This window comes from Plecotus auritus (genome assembly GCF_963455305.1).
Source record: "Plecotus auritus genome assembly, chromosome: X".
Taxonomy (NCBI): Eukaryota; Metazoa; Chordata; class Mammalia; order Chiroptera; family Vespertilionidae; genus Plecotus; species Plecotus auritus.
Genome location: NC_137784.1, coordinates 97,468,015 through 97,495,546, shown reverse-complemented (window position 1 = coordinate 97,495,546; position 27,532 = coordinate 97,468,015). Strand labels below are relative to the sequence as shown.

General features: G+C 38.7%; 1 protein-coding gene across 1 annotated transcript in view; it reads right to left on the bottom strand.

The window, feature by feature from the left end:
* DOCK11 (dedicator of cytokinesis 11) overlaps window positions 1-27,532 on the bottom strand; it is a 199,379-nt gene that overhangs the window by 109,451 nt on the left and 62,396 nt on the right. Inside the window, exons 7-16 of the mRNA XM_080653538.1 lie at window positions 23,011-23,145; window positions 19,861-20,038; window positions 19,391-19,470; window positions 17,454-17,537; window positions 13,491-13,631; window positions 12,086-12,298; window positions 6,209-6,331; window positions 4,747-4,829; window positions 1,508-1,630; window positions 1,129-1,205 (exon numbers count right to left, since the gene is read on the bottom strand). Coding sequence (XP_080509664.1) covers window positions 1,129-1,205; window positions 1,508-1,630; window positions 4,747-4,829; window positions 6,209-6,331; window positions 12,086-12,298; window positions 13,491-13,631; window positions 17,454-17,537; window positions 19,391-19,470; window positions 19,861-20,038; window positions 23,011-23,145 — 1,237 coding nt within the window. The remainder of the gene's footprint in view (window positions 1-1,128; window positions 1,206-1,507; window positions 1,631-4,746; window positions 4,830-6,208; window positions 6,332-12,085; window positions 12,299-13,490; window positions 13,632-17,453; window positions 17,538-19,390; window positions 19,471-19,860; window positions 20,039-23,010; window positions 23,146-27,532) is intronic.

Here is a 27,532-nt window from a genome sequence, read left to right as displayed (position 1 = left end):
TCGCCTAAGACCATAGGAAAACACAGATATTTACATTACGATTCATAACAGTAGCAAAATTACAGTTATGAAGTAGCAACGAAAATAATTTTATGGTTGGGGGTCACCACAACATGAGGAACTGTATTAAAGTGTCGCGGCATTAGAAAGGTTGAGAACCACTGCCTTAGTTGATGAAAGTTATCCTTGGCAAAAGGCAGCAGAAAGTGACTGGGGCACACTCACAACAGCATATATTATACACTGAGTGGACAGATTATTATGATCTCTGAACGCATAATAATCTGGCCACTCAGTGTACTTCTCTTGAGTACCTCATTTATTTGATATCAAAGATACTATAAATCGTGCACCTGATCAGTTTTCCCCTTTGCACTGGATGATAGAAAGCTCAGGGCAAATAGGTGGTTGATCTCCAGCAAAAGTCTAGAATACTTTTGGTACCCATTTGAGATACAAATACATTGAGTGGCCAGATTATTATGCGTTCAGAGATCATCATAATCTGGCCACTCAGTGTATATGAAATAGCATCTTATATAATCAACTTTCTGTAACTATTCACCATGTGTACTGGGTTGAATTAGTGTCCCACCCTCCCCCCAAATTCATGCCCACCAGAACCTCAGAAAGTAACCTTATTTGCAAATAAGGTCTTTGCAAGATATAATTAATTAGGATGAGGTCATACTAGATTAGGGTGGACCCTAAATCTAACGACTGTAGATTGTAGAGGTAGAGAAAGGAGTGATGCAGCTACAAGTTGAGGCGGCCATGTGATTGTAGAGGTAGAGAAAGGAGTGATGCAGCTACAAGTTGAGGCTGCCAAGGATTGCCCGGAGCCAGTAGAAGCTATAGGAAGAGGCAAGGAATGGTTCTTATTTAGAGGATTAGTGAGAGCATTCAGTGGGAGCACAGCCTTGCTGACACCTTGATTTTGACTTCTAGCCTCCAGAAGTATGAGAAAAAAAATTTCTGTCATCTTAAGCCACCCAGTTTGTAATACTTTCTTACAGCAGCCTCAGGAAACGAATAAAACATGTAAACCTCAGGAAAAATATTGCAAAGGTAAAAATCTAAGATTCAAACATAGCCATTAAGGTTTATTTGCAATACATGAGTTCTTACTTGATAAATCCACAGGAACACATTCTACTGTGATGTTTAGCTGCCCGGGAATAATCTGCAGTTTGGTCTTCTCTGGCCTAGGTATAAAATAAGAATATTTTATACTTAAAAATTATGATTACTAAATGGACTGGTTACCATGTATCCAAACTTAAAATTTTTAAGCATTCAGTTTCTCCCATAGAGGGTGGGGCAAAAGTAGGTTTATAATTGCTGAGTACACAAGACAGATTATTCTTTTACTATTTATTATTGTATTATTTTCCATACAAAAACTATAAACCTACTTTTGCCCCATCATGTATGTGACTCACATTCATCATTTTAAGAAATTAGAATTCTATTATATTGATTTACTTCAGTAATTCCACACACTTACTTCTTATACTCTGAGAGCAACTTGAGAATGTCTTCATTTGAAAGCTTACTACTGTCTTGTTTATACAAAGGAGAAAATCTCCCATCCAGGTCCAGAGAGCCTTGAGTATCTTTGAAAATAGGTCTAAATAGCAACAAAAAGGGTTTTTAAATTTTTTTACAGGATTGATAAATAACAATAAAATTAGGGCTAGTAGTATAAAATTGTGAAACTAGTTTGGAAAATAGTTTGGCAGTTTCTCAAGAAGTTAAGCATGCTCCCTCCCTATGATTCTATAATTCCACCCCTAAGCTTATAAGCATATTTCCACATAGTACATGAATGTTCATAGCAGATTTTTTTGTTATAGTCCCAAACTGGAAACAATCCAGATATTAATCAGAGAAGCATCTAACAGACCGTCAAACCTTAGAGGGAAGGTAAGAGAGGGTGGGGGTAAGGAGGAGAGATCAACTAAAGGACTTGTATGCATGCATATAAGCATAACCCATGGACACAGACAAGGGCGGGTGAGGGCATGAGTGGGGATGTGGGGGAGCAATGGGGGGATAAGGACACATATGTAATACCTTAATCAATAAAGAGAGAAAAAATGTGACTGGATAAGCAAATTTTGGTATATTCATACAATGAACTACTACTCAAAATGAACAATTGAAGCATACAATAATATGGATGAATCTCAGAAACAGACTGAACAGAAACAACAAAATATAAGGGTACATACTGCATGATTCCACTTACATGAAGTTCTAGAATAGATCAAAGTCATCTATAGTGACAATCAGATTGGTGGTTGCCTGGGTAGGGGTGGGATGGCTAATTGTACAGAACGGTGTGGAAACTATCTGGAGTGACTGACAAGTTCTCTATTTTAGTTGGGGTGGTAGTTACATGACTATATACATTTGTGAAAATTCATCAAGTTGGACATATAAAATGTGTACATTTTTATCAAAGGTAAAAGATATCTCAAAGTTGACAGAACAGAAACTAGAACTTGAAGATCAATTTATATAGAGTTTATAATATATATGTAGAATTTCCAATATAAATTTGATTATTTCCTCTCCTACCCCCTCTTCCGTTTTAAGCAGCTATTTTACCACAAAAAAATGGAAGTAATGTGCAAGTATCCAACACACTGGAATAGCTATAGCCAGAAACATAGTTTCCCAGGCAGAGCCTCTGAAGATGTGGTCATAGGCATTAACCACTGTTCCTACTTCTAAGCATACATCCTTTATTTTCAGTAAACAAAGGTTTATCATACATCTTTTAAATACCCCAGCCAGGCCTGTAGAGTGAGTTCCTGCTACTGATGACAACCAAAAGAATTTAGGAAGGAAAAATAGCATAATTCCTCATCAGAACTGGGGATCAAAGCTTCTAACTTTGAAGATTTTAAAATTAATTTTTCTATTGGCAAAACAGTATCAAGCAGTTACTGCTATGGCCTGAAGGGGGGCACAGTGTGCAACAGTGGTCTAGAGTAGGCTTTGAAGTCAGGAGCCATGGGTTCTGATCCCTGCTAACACACATTCTGTGTAAACTTGGGCAGAAACTTTGTTTTACTTTTGTGCCTCAATTTCCTCATCTCTAAGGGGATAACAGTATCCACCTCTTAAAAAAATGTAAACTAAACACTTACACCACTGCCTTATACAGAGTTAGCACTCAATAAGTATAAATAATAACAGCAGCAACAGCAATTGACTTTTCAGGCTGGGGCATCACTAAGGATGCTTATATTTACAAAGTCATATTTCACCTTATATTATGCCTAACTATACCACCTTCCCCTACTCTTTGCCATTCACCTATCCTTGGCTATCATTTTTTAATCATTCTGTAAAACAAGGACAATGTGCCTTTTCATCTACCAACATACAATGCATTTTGGAACCTTCCCAAAAAACGAAATGATTATAAATAGTGACAGAAGAGTTCATTAACTTAGAGTCTCCTACTCTTATGCTACTCGCAGCACACACGGAACATAATTGATTGAATTATTCAGAATGTAGTGCCCTTTCCCCAGTTCTAGTGAGATGTTGTACAGGCTGTACCACAAACAAGCCAATGAACCTGCACTTCAAAGATGGCATAAGCAAGAAACACATTTTAAGTCATCAATGTATGTAGACTTCCAATATTTGGGGGGGGGGGGCATGTGTATCTACCATAGGATGTGGTATAGATCAGCGGTCGCCAACCTTTCGGACCTCATGGACCACCAGTGGTCTGCGGACCACCAGTTGGCAACCGCTGGTATAGATAACACATTTCCAAATAAATACATACACTACCTCTAAAGAGTTTACCGAATTAGTCACTAGAAAGCAAAAAAAAAAAAAAAAAAAAAAAAAAAATGTTAATTACAGACTTGCACTTAACAACTGCATTTTTTGCCTTCTCATTTTTGGTATGTTTTCCAGAATTATTCTATGCTAGTTTTTCAAGCATAAACCCAGTCAACTCTGAAATAGCAGGCATACCGTTCTTCATTTACGATAATTTCTGGTTTTCTGGAAAAAAATTCCATTACTTAAGCAAATTAGCTCTGCTTTAAAGCACAATATAATTAAGTGGTGTCAGTGAGATCAGTAATCCAAGCCAAAGAAAATTTCCCTAAAGCGAGACATATGAAGAAATGAAAGGGTCTTTAATGTACAGCAAATTCTAAGACAAAGAATTCTTATATCCTGTTATGGACTGAATGTTTGTATCACACACACACCCCAAGTTCATATGTTGAAGTCTAATCCCCAAGATGATTATATTAGGAGGTGGTATCTTTGGGGTGATTAGGTCCTAACGGTGGAACCCTCATGAATGGGATTAGTGCCCCTGTAAGAACAGACCAGAGAGCTTGCCTGTCCCCTTTCTGCACCGTGAGGACACAAAACAGTCAGCTGTCTCTAACCTGGAAGAGAGTCTCACCAGAACCTGACCATGCTGGCATTCTGATCTTATGACTTCCAGCCTCCAGAATTGTGAGAAATAAATGTTTGTTGTTTAAGGCATAAACCTTTGGCTTAAACACTTGTTGTTTAAGCAGGTAATTTGTTATAGGAGCCCAAAGGGACTAGGACACATCTCAGGTTCCCCAAAGCATAACTGGCAAACTATAACTTGGTTTGTCAGAAACAAACTGCTGACTGCTGCTAGCAAAAACAACATCCCTCAAGTTCACATATGAGCATGATGAGAAGGGTCGGGATTACATATGTACACACCTGGCAGCCCAGGCAAAGGGCATTCTGTATTGTCCAAGGCGGCTGCACACTTGCTTGGCTGTCCTGTGTACCTTCTGGGCCGTCTAAGGTCAGAAATAAGACGATAGGCTCATATTTGTTCAAAGTACCAGGGATTCCCCCCAAAATAATTTCCCCAACTTATCTAATATAAAATACCAAAATTTAGAAAAAATATATTCAAATAGCCACAAATAAAACACAACACACATCGGCTACACACTTTCCAAGACCAAGGCAGTATTTCTTAAAGGTTTTGTGTTTTTCCATTGACAGATATCATTTAAGCAGTTTAAATGTATATTTCTTTTCACATATGAGCAGAGAGACAATGGACATTCTTGGAAGAAGTGGATATAGTTGACCTTTTTACTCCCAAGCTAAAAGGCAAGTGAGCAAGAGTCAATACAATTTGTTTTGCATGGGCAGGAGCCACTATATGCAGAGGCACCGGGAGATAATAAAGGATATTATCTGCCTATAGAATATCTGCCTATGAAATGCTGGCTGCACACTTATCATCAGGGATAGAGATGCTAGAAGCTTTTATCTATATCGAGACCTTTTTTTCTTCACAACTTAGTCAAATGTGTCCTCAGCATCTTCCACTTCATAAACACTGCTCAAATACACAAGTAAATGCCACGTAGAACAGATGGACTCTTCATAAATACTCAGTAGCTGGAGAGCTGCTAATGAACTGTGCCACAAATACATTCCCTCTCTGGGCCTCAGTTTTGTCATTTACAAAATGAGAAAAGAGGATTCGATCAATAATTTCCCTAAGTTTAGATGTCAGGGTCCAGAAATTTGGATGATTATATGGGTTACTGACTTTCAATGTTGCCATTTAAATACAAGAAATAGTAAAAATCCCTACCATTTAATACACCAACATTTCATGAAGGATAGATAGGAAGAATGATTACAAAATGGCAAGGGCAAAAATCTCTGAATAAAAAAGCCCTTTGAATTGAATACATTTAGCTTCATGAACTGCTCACTATCTCATCTTTCTTTTCTCACTTCATCTTCATACAGGAGTAAATTTGAGTACAGACTGGCTTTTGGAAACTGCAGAACTGGATCATCTTTACCATCCCACCTCTGATATTCTAGGGCTGGGCGTAAAAAAAAAAAAAAAGCGGCTATTGCCAAGGATATAGTGTCAATGAACAGATGTTGCTGAAAAACCTTTAGCTCTTATTTTGATAAGCCAGCAGAAATCAGATTGTCATGTAAACAGAACATACATGGAAAGGGGAAACAAGTCATGTTCAAGCTTTAGCATGCATAGTCACATAGCCCAGTATATAATATTTTCACAATATACTGCATGCTGAGTGTAAGTTTTTCGGGTGTCATTGACAAACCCATTTAGAATGTCAGTAAAAGGCAAGTTCTACATTAAGCTGAAATGTTCACAGACGATCTTTATAAATACCTTTGCTGGGTCTGAATTTTTTATGTAGGGTTCTGCACAGTGCGCAATGTTGCCCTGGAGCACCTTTTCAATTCGCGCAACTAGAAGAATTTCAGGATGTGGAATTGTCACTGAGAAAATTCCCTAGGGAAAAAATTATGTCCATTAGACTTTTTCATGTAATCTCTTACATACAATTGTTAAGGATTTCTTGTAGTGTGTTTAGTATAGAATGTTGGTAGTCAACATAGACTCATGTCTGGCACTACGGAAATAGATAACAGTTCCTTTCAAACCATTTCCCAACTCCCAGTGTTCCTTCCAAATGGATTTTCTATTTTGTCACCAATTTCACATCTATTAGTCTAGAAAGTGCAGGTGGTCACACTTGCTGCTTAGCTTGTGTTTAGCTGTGTTTGCAAGGTGCATTGTTGGATCTCATTAATACAATGTGTATTGTTTGGCTTAATTGGCATATGCTAAAATACTGTGCATTTCTCAAATGAAACTGGGTATTTTTATTTTTTGTTAATCTTCACCCAAGGATATTTTTCCATTGATTTTGAGATAGAGTAGAAGGAAGGTGGAGAGACAGAGAGAGAGAAACATCACATCAATTGGTTGCCTTCCACACATGCCCCGATCAGGGCACGTGCCCTGACCAGGGCCAGGGTTCCAACCTACACCCAAGATATGTGCTCTTGACAGGAACCAAACCTGGGGCTCTTCGGTCCTCAGGCCGATGCTCTATCCACTGAGCCAAACCGGCTAGGGCTGGATAAGCATTTTTAAATGTGCTGCATGTGACTCCAGAGTAATTCAGTTACAAGTAATACTAACTGCAGCTAAGAGGAAGAAAATATACAGTACTGGTCTGTGTAACAGTTTTCAAACTGCATAACGTAAAAACTAAATCATCCTATAGAAAGCATCCCTTTGTGACAGGTAAAGAGCTCTGGGGCTTTCAATGTAAAGGTAGGGGACACAGGATCCAAACCTCATTTTGTTCCTGTGCACTTTACTTAAGGGTACTAAGGTAGATGCAACCAAAGATACAGAAGTTTTGTCTGGGTGCATGTGGAACAACCATATACTCTGTCCAGCTCAGCTCTTTCAAAATATAATGCCTTTCAAACAGCCTGTTAGTTGATTATGTCTGTTGTTTAAAGGAGCATCACACAAAGGAATTCAAATGGAAAAATCCATCATTGGGACTCTTATCAAGTTTTGTTTCTCTACTTGGTATATAACCAACTGTGTTAAGATAGTGCTTTCCAGTTTTCAAAGCATTTCAGACACATTATTTCATTTGTTCCAGATAGAACCCTCTAAGGTAGACAGAGCAGAAGAGAAAAATGAGTGCAAGGCGCTAAGTAATTCCTTCCATAGTCCAAAAGCTTGTAAGGATCCCAGGTTAACGGCTGATAACAGTTTTGAATTCCCAAGAAGCAAGCATGGAATGAAGTGGTTAAAAACTGCTTGGAAGCACAATTTCCTGGGCTCAAATTCTGGCTCCACCATTTACAGGGCTTAGGCAAGTCAGATCCTCTCTACGTCTCAGGCTTCTCATCTATGAAATGGGGATGATGATAGTACTAGCTACTGAGTCTACGACTCCTATGGATTAAATTAAGTCATGCACATTGGTACCTGGTTATTATTAGAGTGGCCCAAAGCATCTCAAGGTCACAGAACTGGATTTCCACTACTGCCAGGAACACGCTGCTCGAGCTGTGGGATGCGGCTGGCAGACTGCCTCAAGTGTAATTTCATTCGTACTGATTGTCACGTAACTGTGCTAGATGGTTTTCATGCATTATCTCAGTCTTCATAAAAACCCTCAAAGAAGGCACTATGATGTACATTTTTTAAAATATATTTTATTGAATTAAGAGAGGAAGGGAGAGATAGAAACATCAATTATGAGAGAGTCATTGATTGGCTGCCTCCTGCACACCTCCTACTGGGGATAGAGCTTGCAACCTGGGCATGTGCCCTGACCTGGAATCGAACTGTGACCTCCTGGTTCATAGGTCGACACTCAACCACTGAGCCACACTGGCTGGGCGATAATACATATTTTAAAGATTAAGAAATTGAGGCTTAGAGAGGTTTATGTAGCAAGTAAGTGAGCAAAAAAGGCTGTGGCCAGGGCTTCCAGACTATACAGCCCATGCTATACTGCCTCTCAACTTCGGGGCCCCTGCAGCCAACATCTCATGCAATGAGGCTGGATGAGAATAGTAATACTGATTACTGCTGTAGCTAACGTCCACTGAGTACCTTTATTCCCCACTCCCTGTACTCTCAGCATTTCCCCACACTGACTATGCCAGTTAGGAGTATTATGATCTGAAACAACTTGACAACTGATAAGAGCAAGCTGTTTTTACTCGTTTATCTGTGATCACTATTACTGCTGCCCCTACTAGCAGCCACACAGTACTGAGCAAACACAGTGGGCCTGGTCCAGTGCTGAGTGCTCTCCAGGATGGCATGCCTTGTCTGACCCTCTCAGCAGCCCTGGGACGCAGGTACTAATGTAACCTCCAGTTTACAGATGAGAATGTTGAGGCACAAAGATGCTCAATTTTTTTTTATATTTTTATTGATTTTTTACAGAGAGGAAGGGAGAGGGATAGAGAGTTAGAAACACTGATCAGCTGCCTCCTGCACACTCCCTACTGGGGTTGTGCCCACAACCAAGGTACATGCCCTTGACGGGAATCGAACCTGGGACCCTTCAGTCCACAGGCCAACGCTCTATCCACTGAACCAAACCGGTCAGGGCAAGATGCTCAATTTTTAACTGACAGTACAGGGGGATATTCTCTGGAGCTGTTCTGCCTTTTGTCCAATTAGCTTCTAGCCTTGACATCCCCAAAACACAGAAGGATAGCCAGAGAGAGTCCAGGAAGCCCACATGGACTGGGAGTCTGCCCTTTAGAACAAGGCCTCTGGTCCAGCTCTCCTTTCCCACTAAGGAGGTATAGACTGCACACCTCCCCCGCCCCAGCACAGGGTGAATGTTACTCATTTCAATGTTCCTCCCCTCAAAAGAATAAGGCAGGTCCCCCAGTCCCCAGCACTTACATAGCCCCCTAAGGCATGGCAAGACATGCAGTGGTGGGGTGGGGGAGTAGTTCTGTACCCTTTCACCAATCCAACAACTGATACCTTCCAGTAGGGAGCCTAGAGCCACAGGGAGGCAACTCCCAAGAGTCAGCAGCTCCCCCCCACAGCCAACTCAACCTTGGGGGACATGGAACAGTGAGCTCTACCAGGTTATCTGGGAAGAAACTGCCAGGAGGCTAAGAGTAAAGTGAATGCTCACAGTAGCTGTTTGGTGTCAGGGAAGCAAAACTACTGGGTGGAGCTAACTTCCTCCATTTCCTGTGGTCACCCCGTGGCTCCTCAGAAAGCCACTGGGGAGCAAGACTCTAAGGAGCAGGTGAGGAGAGCCTAGAATGGTTCCAAAACACCCAACATCCACCAAACCCTGGAAGCCCCCTGTCCCTATAGATAATGCTGCTACTTGAATAGCTTTGCTGGAAGGGAATGGTCTGCTATCGGCCCTTCCTGGGAGTGCTGGAGAACTGGGCTGCTTTCCTCTCTCTAGGGTGACATGAGAGCAGTACAGAATAGGGGTAAAAACATGGGCTTTTTAGGGAGCCTGCTACACCTAGGTTCACGTCCTATTCCTCATTAGCTCTGTGACCTTGGGCAAGCCACTTGACTGTTCTGTGCTCAGTTTCTTCATTTGCAAAATGGGGATAGTAATAGTATCTAGCTACTTTACTGGGGTGTTGTGAGAATTAAATGACTTCATACAGATAAATACCTAGAGAATAGATCAGCAATAATAAGTGCTTGAATTGTTGTTATTGCTGGAAAGTGGTTGAGCTGAGATCTGCTAACACTAAGTCTATCTTACATAGTACTGTTTCCTCGTCCTAAATGGGAAGAAGTTAAGAAAAAGACTTCTTCCAAATAAAATGTTCAACTCTTTGAAGTAAATAACCATTTCCTGGTGTCTTCAGCTGATTTGAAAGAGGGTTCAAAATGATAAAGCCCTTTGAGGCCACTGCCCATCATTCTCACCTGCCCAGCTCTCATCTATTTCTTTGAGGCCTCTCTCAAGCCCCACATCTTCTGTGGAGTCTTCTAAGTGAACTCCTGACCACTGACCCCTCCTCACATTCTAAACTCTTCTACTACCATTATGCTATATACTTCAGCACTTAATTGCATCCTGCCTAACATTGTTGAGGTCTTTCAAACAGGCCTAGGTTCAAATCCTGCTGATAACACTACTGGCTCTCTAATGGTGGGCAGCTTACTTAACCTCCCTGAACTGCAGTTCCCTCATCTGCAAAACAGCAATAATTATACTATTTCAGGAGAGTATGATGATTCCATGAGACACCAGTGGAAAATTCTGGCACACAGGAGATATTCAGAACATGCTGGTTTTCTTCCTGACTTAGATTACAAGTGGGATGACACCTGGAAGCACAATTTAAACTTCTCACATTGAACATACAACTAAGTACATTGAAGTAATACAGTAAACACATCGTTGGCTTAAAAGGACTTATTTGATATCATGTGGGAAATTTTAAACATACAATTCAATAGCAAATTCTCAAATATTTATCCCACTGAACCTGCTCAATCTCTCTTTTAGAAGCATAGGCCATTTTGTGGAATGTACACATATGAGACAGCTATAGTCTGAGTAACAAACGAAGGGGCCGTAAGGGAACAAGGGACAATGGACAATGCAAGGAAAAGCTACCAAAGATCTGTAGCCCAAAGAGGGTAGTAACATCACATGTAAATTCTTCCCCTGCCATTTAGCAGTCTACCATATTAGCCTTTAAGAATGTGACTATCTAGAAATGTTGATAAAGAATGATAACCATGTTAAATGAATACAGTAGGTATAAAACAGCATGAATATGATACACAACATGTATAGTCTTATACAAACTGTATGTGTTTACATATACACACAATAGAGCTGTCTAGAAAAATGTTTGCCAAAATGTTAATAACTACCATCTATGGTTGGTGATTTTTACTTTCTTCTTTATACTTTTTGTATTGTTTGAATTTTCTATATGATAATGTGTTTATCTTTATAATCAGAAAATAAGAACATTTTTATTTTGGGAAAAATAAATCTCCTTACAATGTGAGCTGCTTTGTTCTTCCTACTCTAATTCTTTGCCTCACTATATAGTTTCCTTTCAGTTGCAAAAGTCTAGAAGGCAATCAGTTCTGCTCTGCCTAACCTCTTATAGCTGCCACTCTGGTCAGAGGTCAAAATGCCAGGGAACTGTTCGACTCTTTCTAAAGGAGATTCTTTGCATAGACAGGACAGAAGAGAGCAGCATTACAGCTGTAACACAGCAGTTCCCTCCCATTGCTTTTCAACCAGAACTCCTTGTATAAAGAGCCTTTATGCTCCATTAAAACTACATACTCATAATGGAAATAGGAATTAGAGATGGGAGGTCAATGTAAGGTCACTGTTTCTTCAAAGAAACAAGCCTCCCAGGCACCTATTGCCTTGCTCAGAAGTATGCACATGGGTATACATGTGTGCGTGCATGCATGTATGTATGTCTCTGTGTTTGTATGTGTGTCTATGTGATCTTAAGTCCATGTCACAAAACACTTTTGAGACTCACGTCATGATCCCAATTAAAATGTTACTTCGCAAGTGTATTACTAGCATATTTATTTTCTGGCTTTTTTCTCTCCAATTTCAGTCACTAGAAAAACACCTATACACAGACCTTACAAGAGATAAAAGCTCATGATAACATTGGCCTTAAACATGAAATAACCCAAGGGTGTTTCTGTTTCTTATTCTAAAAGATCATTGTTTACCTGCTTTACATAGCGTAACTGAGACTCAGCAATTCCATGAATGAAAGACTCTGGTGAAGAGCTTTTTGCATTTCCATCACTGGCTAGTTGGGTTGAAGTGCCCCACAGCATTTCACGAACAGAAGGGGGATTCAGATCTATGTGGAAGTCAGCTGAAATCTTACAATTGTTCCTCACATCAAATAAGGCAAGATTGATAAAAAAGGGTTCAACCTGGGAATGAAGACAATTACATTTTTAAACTAAGACGGCTTTTTTAGGTGGAGTGAGTGAAGGGACACAAATTACAAAATAACTTTTTATTCCTCAAATTTCTGTGATTATACTTTCTTTCTGAGTTCAGCATTTAGCTAAAATTGCATTAAAGCTCATTTGCACATAAGAAAGAACATTCTAAATAATAGGCCTACAAATTTTAACTTTTGTCAGTTATAAATAATTTCACAAGTTATAATTTTTTAATTGATGAGTAGAAATCAGAAGCCAAATTTAAAGCACACCAATTGTCCTACAAATAAAATTTAATTTTCTATAGGTTCATTGAATTTGCCCCAAAATAATGCCAATATTATAGAATCGAAATAAATCATCCCTTTTGTTATGTTACAGCTTACTGGATTTACATTTCATAGGAGCTAATAACAGTCAACATCACATTACTTGACAAAAGCTTTGTTGCCCCATCAGCAGTTTTGGAAAACATGATTCCTCTCTACAGATGGCATTTGAAAGCTGGTCACAAAGAGAAATTTCATGCCAGATGGCAAAAAGATTAACCCTTTACGCACAGAAAGTCTGCTAGTGAGTTTCAGCTACATTGTAAGAAAGAATAAGTCATTGTGGATATTTTTCAAAGACAAAACTAGAATAAAAAAATCAAGATGAACATAAAATTCAGACTCTGGAAATTTTACATTTATAGTTTCAAAAATTTCTGAGCAACTCAAATGATCCGTAATAGCTAATAATTAGAATTTTCTGTGCAGAACAAAATTAATTCACTCTGAGAACAGTGAGTGAGGCTGACTGCACAGCATCTGGACCCCTGCATGGCTTTCATGTTCATTACTCATGGCTATGAGCCAATTTCACAGAAGTCATATTCTGTAGTAGAATTCACAAATTTGAGGGTTTCCCAAGTTCTGGGGATATGTCTCTCTTGAATGTCAGGAGCCTATTCTATCTGCTTTTTGAATAGGTAAAACTTTCACAAATCTTTCAAGATGAAGACATATTCACATTTTGGCAAAAGAAAGACATAATATATAAAATTCTTCCATGCCAAATGTATCAAAACATGTAGCAATAAAATTTTCACCCAGTAAATTAGTTCTCAGTTATAAAAAATTAAGATGTTTTCTTAATGCACTGGTTTAGGGGAAGTAGAAGGAAAAGTCATACATACATTTGTGGGTGGTCCTTTTACATTGTCTCCAACTTGACCCAAGATGTTAAAAGTTAAATCATGGCAATTTACCAGGAAACGTTTATTGCACTTTTCTTCAAATGGCTTTATATCAGGCTCAATTCCTGAAAAGTCCAATCTCTACAAAATAGATAATATGAATTATTTCCAAAAGAAAATCGGATTCATATTAGTATAGATGCATGAGTAAAAATTGCAGTATCCAACAGTTCTCTGTCCATTCTTCATTTGACCCCTTTTTATTTTTTCATTCAACAGCCTTTGTAGATCTCTTTGACTAAGGTTTAAACACCATTAAATAAATTTTGGAGGGAAATGAGACTGTAGACTCTGATCTAAGACAAAGAAAAAGTCACAAGTGTACCCTGACCTACAAAGCCCTATACATCATGACTTCCTACCTCCCCCCACAACTCTGACCTGATTGCCTACCACCCTTGCCTTTCCCCCTACCCTCTCTGTTCCGGTCACACTGGCATCCTTAGTTGTTTCACTAGCACAAGTATACTCCCACCTCAGGACCTTTGCACTTGCTATTCTGTCAGGAACCCTCTTTCCCCAGACAGACACATGGCTTACTCCCTTCATTTCATTCAACTGACATTTCCAGAGATCTCCCTTAACTCTCTATAAAAACTGCACATACTCTGAGAGTCTACTCTCCCTTTCCTTGATTTAGTTTTCCAACAATATTTTTTAAATATTTACTCAGGTGTTCATTGTTTGTCTTCTCCACAAAATATATGTTTGAGAACAGTAGGAGTTTTGGTTCTTTTATGAGCTGTACAGGAGGCAAAACTGACATGAATGGACATGGGAGGAATCAAGAATTACACAATGGTCTCTACCTTGGAAGATTTAATAGACTGTGATGTTATGAACTTAACTGTTATATAAAGGTGGGGGAGAATGAGTACAGATGAGTTCAGTTTGGGATGTGTTGAGTTTGAGGTGATGTAAGTGATTGGAAAAACAGGAGAGGTCTGGGTTGGAGATCTGGATTTGGGAGTCAGTGGCAACCAGGTTGAGAAGGAGGACAAAGCTGGAACCCTAGTAACCACCGCCCTTTAAATCAGGGGTGGTGAACATCCCGCAGGGCCATGTAAGGCCCATAAAACCATTTGGTCTGGCCCTAGCCAAAGCATTAGAGGTGATTTAATTAAGTGTTTGACCAAACATAGCAGGCTAATTTTTAAATTGATAATTTTGTATGACCCTAGAATGATGTTATAAATATCCAAATGGCCCTTGGCAGAAAAAAGGTTCCCTACCCCTGGTTTAAAAGATAAACAGAGGGAGAGGCATCTGCTTAGGAAACTGATAAACACTGAGCTTAGCTTCTAACAGAGCTGGGGGATGTACCCTGGCTGACACAGAGATATACATATATTTAATTTTTGATATTATAATTTTTTAAAAGTTTCAAGCAAAGATATTGAGAGTCAAGGAATTTCTCTGAGCAGGGGAGGAATCTGTCCCTCCCCAAACACACTCATAGAACCTCCTTCTCAGCTCACAAAGCTCAGGCAATCTAAGTCTGTCTGCTCATTATGAATGTCTAAACAGACTTACATTCTGTTCACAAGTGGGAGGAAAAGTATAGATTGTGGGACAACTTACTATACTTTCAATTAAGACAAGAGACATGGTAGGCGGGAAATGATTGGGTGAATCTAGGCAGAAAATACTGCCAATATGGAAAACTCAAGCCAAGAAACACAAGAATTTTTCTCAATTGCTTAAGTAATTCAAGCTAAAACAGGTATTGTGCCTGAAGAATCTTGGATAATTGTAGCCATTCTGATCCAGTGTGTATCAGTGATAAAATCCTCCTTAAAAAAACCTAAAATATAATATGCATACCTGAAAGTACAATCTCTCCGCACCCCACCCCCGAGTCTATTTATCTACAAAAAGAATACAAATGTGTGGGCTTAGACAGCTCCCCCTTGAACACTTATCTATCTGTGGAGCAAGAGGAGGCAAGTCATTGCCATGGAGATCAATTCTAATTTCCACCCATTTATCTGCTCTCCTTTCTATCTCAGACAGTGGAATGTGAGGAGAAACTGGACTAAATCACTAAACCCCAGCCCCCAAATCCTTTCCCTTCTCAGGTCTGTGAGTGCAAATAGTGGGACATATGACCTTCCCCAGTAGTTCAAAGTTGGAGCCATTCACTTCAGTGGGTCAGCGTTGCTTTATTCTGTAAGTCCATGATAGAAAGCGTATCTGTAAACACTGAACTGTGGCCAAAAGAGAAGGCTGATGTTATAGGATGGCACTTCGCCTAGTAAAGGTACTCAACACAGACCACATGGATTTCTCTGTAGTGAGCCTGCCTTCCATAATCAACACTAAATGCAATCTTTTGTCCTTAAAGTTTCATCACAACTGTGAATTTTCCTCTCACTTGTAGTTCACTGATAAGCAATTCAAACATAAAATCAGTTTAGTTCCATGACCACAAAAACACTACACCACATTCATTTTTTACAGATACTGAATTGAGTTTCAACCACAGTCAATTGGCTTCTTTGTATACAATGAAAGGAGCTGACATGTCCAATTAAAGCCCAATCATGGTGCTTGCAGAGGGGGGAGGGGGATCAAAGCCTCAGATATGTTTGGAACAAGGAAATTTCTGAATGAATTCCTGAGGCCTGCTATACTTTTTAAAAATCATATAACTTACACAATGTAATAATGATGGGGGGGGGGGTTGAAACATTTAAAACAAATTTTCCCCAAATAAAATACCACATGAGAAAATAAAATTATTTGGAAAAAAATTCTGCATTATTTACAGACTATATAATTTTTCCTTTTCAAACTGAAAAAAAATATTGTAATTAGAAAGCTGTATGAAGCAAAAAGAAAACACCAAATCAGTCTTCACAAAATTATTTTATATTTTCACTAAGTAAAACTGTAATGCTTATATACTGCATATTTTTCTATTTCCAAAACACCCCAAAGATTTGAATTATAAATCACATGTGGAAAAACTAAAAAGAAAAAAATTAATCTCCCCTCAAATAATTTCATTTTCTCATAAAATGTATTTTCATTATGAAAAATACATATAATGCTTAAATGCTGTAGAAATTTTGTATTTAAACAAATTAGCAATTTAATTAGAAAATATCATGAAATTAGCCCAGCCAGTGTGGTTCAGTGGTTGAGTGTCAACCTATGAACCAGGAGGTCATGGTTCGATTCCCGGTCAGGGCACAAGCCCCGGGAGCTGGCTCAATCCCCAGTGTGGGGCGTGCAGGAGGCAGCCAATCAGTGATTCTCTCTCATCATTGATGTTTCTATCTCTCCCCCCATCTTCCTTCCTTTCTGCATTTAATAAAAATATACTTAAAAAAGAAAATATCATGAAATTAAATATTAACTGCATATCTCTTAGTTCAAAAAGTACCTAACTCTCATGGAAAAGGTTAAAATCCACATGCACATAAACTTGCACTTCCTTGCACCACTTTCGATTTAGAGTGAGCTAGATGTGAAAATTACCCCGTTTTCCAGGCCTACGTCAAAACTGGAAAATAAATCACCTGTCTCATATGACCTGGTGTTCTTCATACTGCAGATACACACTATTACTAGACCACAATTGTATCTAATAGGTTACAAGAGCTCTAATACCATCTTTAAGAATTATTTAACTTATCCATTTTGAGGCATAAGATGAAGTAAAAAGAAAATAGAGAATTGAAAAAAGAAAACCATGTATATTCAGTCCCAAACTATTTGCGTATGTGACAGTCCTCTTGAGTAAAGTTAGTTGTTAAGCTACCTGTTCAAAGATAACAAAACAAATATAAAGCAATCAACATTTCCCAGGGGTGCAAAAATCAGCGATTTCAACATTTTAAACGTGTTGTTTTTTCCAAATAAGCAACAATTGTAGGATTATTTAGAGAAATATATTACCTGAACTTCCGAATCAAAAGAAAAGAGGTTCTGTCTTCCATCCCCTCTACTGAGTTTGTTTAGCTGCTCTGTTTCTCTTCCATACTAAAAATTTTAAAACATATATTTACATATATGCACACATATTAAACATTACTTTATTTCCTTCAAAACGGTATTAAATACCATTTAAATATATAGTTTCTGTGAAACTAGCAATCTGGCACAGCTTCAAAAATATACCATTCTCCATTTCCATGTACTTAGGATGGATAAAGAATGCTTGCTTGGAGGAGAGTCGCTGTGACTATGACCCACAATAAGCTATAGATCAAGTTCTTAGACTCTATGTTCCTCTCATAACATCAAGAATATTATTCAGTCCTAGCCAGTTTGGCTCAATAGATAAAGCGTTGGCCTGCAGACTGAAATGTCCCGGGTTCAATTCCAGTCAAGGACACATGCCCAGGTTGCGGGTTCAATCCCCAGTAGGGGGTGTGCAGGAGGCAGCCGATCAATGATTCTCTCTCATCATTGATGTTTCTATCTCTCTCTCCCTCTCCATTCCTCTCTGAAATCAATAAAAATATATTTTAAAAAAATATTATTCAACCCATAGTAGTACAAAAAGGAATCCGAGAGAATTTGGATGCAGAAAAGAAATAAACAAGACAGAAAACACTTTTACATATCCATGGTGTTAGCCATAGACTATTATATACAATTCTGATTGTCACCTTAGGAGAAACATAATGGGCTGTACAGTCTGAAATGACAAAGAGTCAGAGGGGATACATTAAAATCTATAAAATCATAGAAAGCCTAGATCAGGGGATCATGAGTATGTTCCTAATTTTTGGAAAATAGCTTTGAAGCTTAAGAGAAGGATAATTGTAAAATATAAAAAGTTACTTCTAAAATTGTGTAACTTATTCCAGGAAGAGGACTAAAGTGAAAATAAATGGGTTTGACAAGGTTTCAAATAAATAGATCTATTATAGTATAGACTCCACAGAGTAAAATATCTCACCCTACTAAAATAAGTGTGATAACCACCTCTGTGCTTTGAAAATTAGCTCATTTCAAACTCCAAGGAGCAATTAACACAAATGATATATGTTCACCAAAATCTTTATCTGATGAAATTATTTATATACATATGTATTTACATATAGAAACTATATGATTTGCATATGAAATTAACATATATAAATCATTAGATTGAATATCATGTTCAATCTGCATCAACAGCCCCTTGAAAAAAGAATATTTATTTTATGAATGACATTGTGTACAGTCGGCCTTCCATGTCCATGGGTTCTACATTCATGAATTCAACCAACCACAGATCAAAAATATTTTAAATGTTACACTGTTGCTGAGGCGTAGTATGTAATTAGTCCTAAGATGGTTGCCTCTGTACTGAACATATACAGATTTGTTTCCTGGTCATTATTCCCTAAACAATACAGTATAACAGCTATTTACATAGCATTTACATTGTAATAGGTATTATAAATTAATAATCTATAGATGACTTAAAGTACACAAGAGGATTTATATAAACTATATGCAAGTATTATGCATTGTTCTATAAGGGACTTGAGCATCCTCAAATTTTGGTATCCCCCGGGGTCTTATAACCAGTTCTCTGAGGATACTGAGGGATGGCTGTAATTGAACAGAATATGAAGTAGCAAATAAAATTAATAAAGACATAACAATCTTAAAGAACTTCCTGGTATCTAGAAAAACATTTTTTCCAAACTGTTAGTTGGCACTTCGTAAGTCCAACTTTAGGAGTGTAACTTTCCTTCTAAAATCTCTACCTGTTGTACTAATTTGCTGTGGTTTTTAACTTAGAAAATGACATTGCCAAGTGGAATCCAGCATTAAAATTTTAATAGCTAATCCTGCATTGCCTCAGCTGAAGGCAAGTTGCCATAAGAAAGATGTACCTTCATCAGTTCCGGATGCATGCTCCTTTCCAAACTGGCCGTGATGCTCTCGGCTTTGCCTTGGCTGCTAGTTTCATCATCTGTAAATTCATTAAAAGCATATGTTCCAAATCATGCAGACCATTACTAATAACCTATGAGGAATATCCTATCTCTTCTCCCACTCCATCCTTACCTACTAGATTTATTGCAAAGAATTTTGATTATGAAAGCATAGGGGAAACTTTAATGGGCTTTTGGAAATCTGCCATGAATTTCCTATCCATTTTAGTCTGGTTATATTTCATGTGTTAGAGTCTATACACTATCAACTCTGGAAAACAAATCTATCAACCTTCATAGTCACTTTTAATGAAGAAGCAGATCAACCTTTAAGATTAAGAGTTCTATATTCACCCTACACAACAGACATTTCCATGGATTAAAGACAAGGGCTTTACCTCAATAACGAATCATTTAAAAATTCTGACCTTGTGCTGTTTCTACTGTCTCCTTTTTCTCTTGCACTAAACTGTCAGTATTGATCTGGATAATCTTTTTCAAAGTTATCAACCATTCTTCCATCTCCTGTTCAGTTTCAGCGGCCAGATAATGGCTGTACTTATCTAACATCTTGAGTTCAAAAGCATGACGGCGCATTTTGGGGCACTAGAAGAAAAAAGAATGCATTGTTAAGTTAGTTTAGTTGCTCTTTTCATATTAGATTTCGTTGGTTTATTTCTACCTCAGAACAGCATATAGATATACTAATACTTTTATGAAAGAACTAGAGGCCCAGTGCATGAAATCGTGCATGACCGCAGACCCGCCGCACTGCAAGATCCATCAATGCACCTCTGGGTGACCAGTCGTTTGGTCATTACGGCAACAGGCCTTTTATAATATAGAATGCTTCTTTCAATTAGATGATGAATGAATGTCCATGTCAAACATCTCTTTTTTGTTCCCTCAGTACTGAGCTCAGTGGTATATGCACAAAGTGGGTATAAAATACTACTTGTTGAGTGACTATTATCTTTTAAGGCCTTTTGACATCCATCACATTTAGATAATTATACTGCCACATAAAAGTAACCAAATGTTCTATAATTTCCCCTCTGCTCAAAGTTTTCCTTGCGTATTTATAGATTTTTCAGAATTGGCCCTTAAAAACAAGCTTAAATGTGGCCTGAAATAAATCTGGCACTTGCTTTATATCATAACGTAAAATGCAATATCAATACCTAATTCATTTTACCACACATAATATGCACAAAAGAAAACTTTACTTGATTCACATTAAATTGTGGTTCTCTAGATGTATTGCAAAGGACAATACAGAAATGGCCAATGCTGAATACTAGCACACAAGGCAAATAAAATCCACCTCCTTTCTTCAAACATGATGACACATTCTTTTATATTACCACCTTCTCTGTCACGACCAAAGAAATGACACACTCCCTCTCCCAAATAACACAGTGCTAGTTTTAAGAAAGGTTCATGAATCAATAATTTTCCACTGCATAGTCATTACTCAAGAAAGAACCAAGAAATGTCCTCTTTGTCATCTTCAAAGTATAGTAAAGGATGACATCAAAATGCTGTAGCAAGTCATAAAGATTTATATATGTGAAAATATTTGGAAGGGGGATTATAAATAGATAAGGAAAGCAGAGCCTAGGAACAAATGGTCAATCCAGACTAGAACTAATAAAGAATTTTTGTAATTTGTGTGTGTCCTCTTTTTTCTAGTAAGATATTATATATATATAGTGTCCCCCCAAAAGGTACACACACTGAATAATTATAAAGTCAGTTTATTAAAATATATTTCATTTTCAAAATTGAGCTATCAGCTATTAAAGTGTGTATATATTTTTTGGGACACACTATATATATCACCTTCTAGTCACATAGATTTTCATATTCTTACAAGTTGTTTTTCATTTGATCCTTATAATAATCTCATTTGATCAGAAAACAGACACTTTAGTTTTGAAAATTAAAATTCAGGTAGGTTAGGGGTATTGAACTCACATCTCATGCCTCCTAATCAGCCCTGTGCCACTTCTGGTCGACCATGCCACCTTGGCTCTGTTGTAATGGCTCCTATCTTGGTGAATTGACTTCTTATTTAGATCATCTCTGTGCCCTGTTTCTCACCCAGTCTTTGTTCATGCCCCCTCAGTAATTCAAATCAGTAAACATTTGTTAAGCCACTGCTGCTGTGTGCAAAACACCGCTAATTATTATAGAGGACACAGACATTAATATGACATGGTCCCTTAAAGTCTAAAAATGAATGTGCAGAACTATCCACAAGTTAGAGTATGATTCACAGATTAGAGTATAATAGAGAAAAATGCCAAGTGGTCATACAGGGGAGGTGGAGCTTAATTCCACTTGGTGGGCATAAGGGTAAGGAATGAAACAGGAAACATTTCATGGCAGAAGTGCTATTTGAGCTGAGTCTTAAAGATAAGGTTCAAACAGGAACAGAAGGGAAAAGTATATGTCAAGCAGAGAAATAAATGAAGAAAGGGATATACATGTGAAGCTCCGTGGAGGGCTTAGCCTAGTATGATTAGAGCACAGAATGTATAAGGGAATGCAGGGGGATGAGGTTAGAAAGCAGGGTAAGGGCCAGTCACTATGGGCCTGCAATGCCATGGTAAGACCTTTAGATCTCACTATGCAAGACAATAAATCAAGAGCCACAAGGTTTTGGGTAGACAAGTGAAGGACCCCATCTATATCTTAGGAAGATAAATTGGAGCAGGACAACAATTCAGAAGGCAAGAAGGTAAGATTCTAGGCAAGAGAGGAGAAAATGGAGAACCAGAAGAAGCGCAGTGAGAATGGGAAAATGGTAAGAGATTCAATAGGTCCTTGGAAGCCAGACTTCAAAGGACTGGGTAAACACCTGAATACTAGCATAGAGCAAGAGTGGGCCAACTGCAGAGGATTCTGAGTTGTCTAATATAAACATTTTGGCGGATGAGATGCCATTAACCAACAGAGAAAAATGCCGAGGTTCTTAAGAGTTGATCAGCCTGGCTGGCATGGCTCGATGGTTGAGCTTCCACTTATGAAGGTCATGGTTTGATTCCTGGTCAGGGCATATGCCCAGGTTGCAGGCTCCATCCCCAGTGTGGGACATGCAGGAGGCAGCCCATCAGTGATTCTCTCTCATCATTGATGTTTTTTTTCTCTCTCTCCCGCTCTACTCCTCTCTGAAACCAAGAAAAATCTACACTGAGTGGCCAGATTATTATGATCTCTGAACACATAATAATGTGGCCACTCAGTGTGTGTGTGTGTGTGTGTGTGTGTGTGTGTGTGTGTGTGTGTGTATTAGAGGCCTGGTGCATGAATTCGTGCATGGGTGGGGTCCGGCCAGCCTGGCCGCCAGGGGAAGGGGACATGGGCGGTTGGCCAGCCTGCCTGTGGGTCGAACTCCTGGTCGAGGGGACAATTTGCAAATTAGCCTTTTATTATATAGGATATACACTGAGTGGCCAGATTGTTATGCGTTCAGAGATCATAATAATCTGGCCACTCAGTGTATATATTTTTAAAAAGAGTTGATCAATAACCGTTTTCGAGAAAGAGAAGAAAGATTACCTCTAGAGCCCTACCTGAACAACGTCAATGCAGGCATCCAAGTAGATGCAAGTTTTAGGTTCTTTTGAATTTTTTTCATCTTTATAGGAATTGAGAATATATGAACCATCAGGAAGTTGAGTTAAGTAAAAATACCGTCTCTTGAATACCTATGGAGGAAGGAACAGCAATGATACATTTGTTACATATACACTGCATCTGAACAATTTCTTTGAACTAAAAACCTTGAAAAACTTGCCACAGGCATTATATGTGGACAACCTTCAGAAAACTCTGAGAAGTGTTAGGAATTATAATTATCTTTATTTTTTTAAGATGGAGAATTTGAAGTCAAGTGATTTACTCGGTTAATCAAATATCTAGAGGTTTTAACACTTTAAAGTTTATAAAGTATTTTTGTATCTGAATTAGTGTCCATTTCATTATAGCATCCATTTCCCAAATTAAATTATTGCAAACCATGACTGGATTCTTATAATTTCCATCATATCATCATAAATCCAAATATAAACATAATATATATACACACAAACACACCCCTCTATCATTTATTTATCTCTCACCCGCACATCTTATTGCACTCACCTATGCTGTTCCAGTGTCCCCACTTGTGAAAGTGCAGCTTATAATGCACTCACTGAGTCATTAGTTACTTACCATTGTTGAGTGCTCTGAATGCTGAGATTTTAATCAAAAGGCCCAATGGGATTGTGCCATTCGTTTGCAATTAAGGATTCACAACAGTTAAGAAGTAGTCTGTTACTACAACTCATAGCAAAAGCCACAGGAATTGGGGAAAAGGAAAAGCCTGATACATTCATGCTACCTCTCTACTCTCCCCTAAAAAGAGTCTTGGACCCAATGAACGAATTGAGAATAGGGGATTCTGAACTCTCTGATGAATCTTTCAATAAGCCACAAACTCCAAGGTGTGTCAAGCATTTCTTATAGTAAAATTCTCCAGAATGATGGGTCTAAAATAATGTCAGGGAATGGGAAGAGAGACAAGGAAATAGATTTTTGGTGATTATTGAGGAAATGCATTGCAATGCATCTTATGTTACTCGCAGGAGTTCGTTTTTAGATTTAAGCTTGCCATTTGCAATCACCCATCCAATTACCCAGTTATGATCTCTGACTATTTTAAAAACTATAATTATGAGAAGAGTTTTATTTGGCAACATCGTTCTTGAAAACTACTTCACTTCCGGCAAAGTAGCTGAAATATCCATAATTTATTTCTCCATAGCATGAGTAAACAAAAAATAGAAACATGTTAAGGGGCATTTCTTTTTAGGAAAACCAGTAAATAGATGTAATAAGCTTGCAGTTATCTTGGACTTGTTTAAACATCATTGATTTTGCAATGAGTGACAAAAATATACCAGTGGGAGGAACAACCTAACAGGTTAGACTGGTAAATGCTACAGCTTCTATTTCAGGGAGTGGCCATGTGGGTTATGTCATATCAAGAGAAACGAGTCCAAGAAGAAAAATATCACTTTGTTTTTCAATGCCAATCAAATAAATGTTGCTGCCTTAGTATACAAGGGTAGAAAATGTGTGTGTGTGTGTGTGTGTGTGTGTGTGTGTGTGTGTGTAGCATCTATATATATAAAACCCTAATATGCAAATAGACTGCACGGCGGAACAACTGAACATGAACAACCAGTCACTATGACATGCGCTGACCACCAGAGGGCTCACATGGAACATAGCAGGCATTGGCTGTGGTGGGATGGTGGAGCAGGTGAGCAGGGGTGCCAGACCAAGGCAGGGCACCAGTCACTGTCATCAAGGAGAGCCTCTTGTGGTTACTGAAAATTCTTTGCTCCTGTGCGCCATGGTCCCTCCCGGTGCAACCGGCTGCTGGCCCCAATCGCCCCTCAGGGCTTCTCCACCTCCTCCTGCTCCTGAGGGGTGATCAGGGCAGCAGCCGCCACTCGCACCTGCTGACAGCACCGGCCCCACTCACAAGTGCTGCTGCTGTCAGCCCCAATCACTCCACGCCATCAGTGGATGTGAGCGGGGCCGGTGCCATCAATGTGTGGGAGCAGTGGCAGTGGGAGTGGGGCTGCTGGCAGAGAGGGGACTTGGAGCCACAGTGGGAGGAGCTGGGTGGGGGTGAAGAGGATGGGCTGAGACCCGCCCCTGTGCCCACCAGAGCCTTGCGGCCCACAGTTCCTTTCAAGGTGCACAAATTCATGCACTGGGCCCCTGGTATACATATATTTTCATATTTGATTCACCTACAGTTAAGTTTACTGGAGCTATAATTAAAGAAATCTAGATTCATACACAAGTATAAACATGATAAATATATACAGAAATATATAAATACCAGTATATACAGAAATATATATGTGTTTGCTTATTTTCACAACAATGGAACATCCACATCTGTTATTAAAATGATGGAATCAGAAAACCTAAAATTACATACTGAGCTTATTTAAAATGAAAAAACACCACTATCTAAAGTTATTATAATAACTATTTGAGAAAAATTAAAATACGTTTTCCAGGCAAAAATTAATATGAAAAAATTAACACCAGATTAGAATCTGAACAATGATCAAATCTAAAACTCAGTGATACAGTCTATAGAATCCACTTGCAGAGTCCATAGCCAGCAACAAAGAGGGGCAGAGGAAGGGAAAATACAGAGCAAACAGTTGTGGCACAGAGTCAAATTATAGTCTATAAAAATTTTTTCATGCACAGCTGCCTCACCAAGCAAAGACATTTTGTGGCAGCCGCCACTTCCAATATTAGCCAAGCACATCACTACAAAAGAGATGGAAAGGGATCTGAAATTACAGTAAATCACTTCCTGTAACATTGTAATTATGTCTAAATGTGACACTGAGGTAGGTAGCTCATGAATCTGGGGAGAGAGCAGATGCCTGCAAGTCATATGATCTTGATTTTCAACCAGCACTCCTGCTCGCCAGCAGTGAAACTGTCCTCAAGACTCTGCTTTTCTCAGTTTCCTCACTTGTAAAATGATGGAATCAGACTACATAATCTGTACGATCATTTTTTTCCTGATCTACAAATAATTTTATTGAAACTGAATGAATAACACAGCAGTCTTCCTAGGCTAGGGGTGACCCTCCCCAAATGATTTTCTACAGGAAATTGGGGGTGGAGTAGAAGAGGGTAAAAGGGGGATAAATGGTATAAAAGGAGATTTGGCTTGGGATGGTAAACACACAATACAATATACAGATGACATGTTACAGAATTGTATGCATGAAACCTGTATAATTTTATTAACCAATGTCACCTCAATAAATTCAATAAAATAAAAATAAGTAAATAGCACAGTTTGCAGAGTAAGGAAGTTTGGAAAAGTCATTTCTGTCAAAATCAGACTCTGCCTCAACAGATCTGTAAAATCTTTCCTCTTTCTAATATTCTATGATATGTTAGATTTCAATTTCTGGGAAGCTTTTAAGGTGACTTTCAAAGAAAAAAAAGAGTAGCCTAAATCTCTCATGTGGAACCAAAAGGAAAATCAGAAAAATGACTTCCCTGACATTTTTTTTAATTTCCAAGATGTTGCTATTTTGGGTACAGGTCTACATTGTTTTATTCCATTTCAAAAAGAAGTCAGCTGTTAAAATAATGACTACACAGGGGCAATTACTCTATACCATACCTTTCATCTGAAGGCCTCAAGTCCTTTGTAACCAATAACTAATTCTTTTTTTTTCTTTTTTTTTTTTTATATATTTTATTGATTTCTTACAGAGAGGAAGAGAGAGGGATAGAGAGTTAGAAACATCGATGAGAGAGAAACATCGATCAGCTGCCTCCTGCACACCCCCCACTGGGGATGTGCCCGCAACCAAGGTACATGCCCTTGACCGGAATCGAACCTGGGACCCTTCAGTCTGCAGGCCGACGCTCTATCCACTGAGCCAAACCGGTTACGGCCAATAACTAATTCTTTTAATGTCAGTAGGGAATAAGAATCATTATCTACATTTTACCTAAAAGACCGAGAACTCGCTCAAATTCACACAGGCAAGTCAGTTTTGGAACTAGAATCATAATCATGTGACAGAGACAAAGAGAATTTGCCCACACCCTTCTAATGGCTTCCCATGGAGGTTCAAATAAGACTCAAAATACTCACCATAGCCTAGGATGATGTACATGATCTGGCCTCAAATAATCTCTTGGACTTTATTTCTAACTAGAGGCCCGATGCACAAAGATTCGAGCAAGAATGGGCCTTTCTTCCCCTGGCTGCTGGCACCGCCTTCGCTCCAGCCCAGAGCCACCTTTGCGCCTTCCCACACTGCCCAGAGGCCCAGAGCAGCTGGGGGGTGCGGAATGCCTGTGTCGTCGCCATGGTGACGCAAGCGTCCCACCCCGCCCACGGCCGCTTGGCGCCTGTGTATGCAAATTAACCTTCCATCTTTGTTGGGTTAATTTGCATACTCATTCCTGATTGGCTGGTGGGTGTCATGAAGGTACGGTCAATTTGCATCTTACTCTTTTATTAGTGTAGATTATGCTACTCCA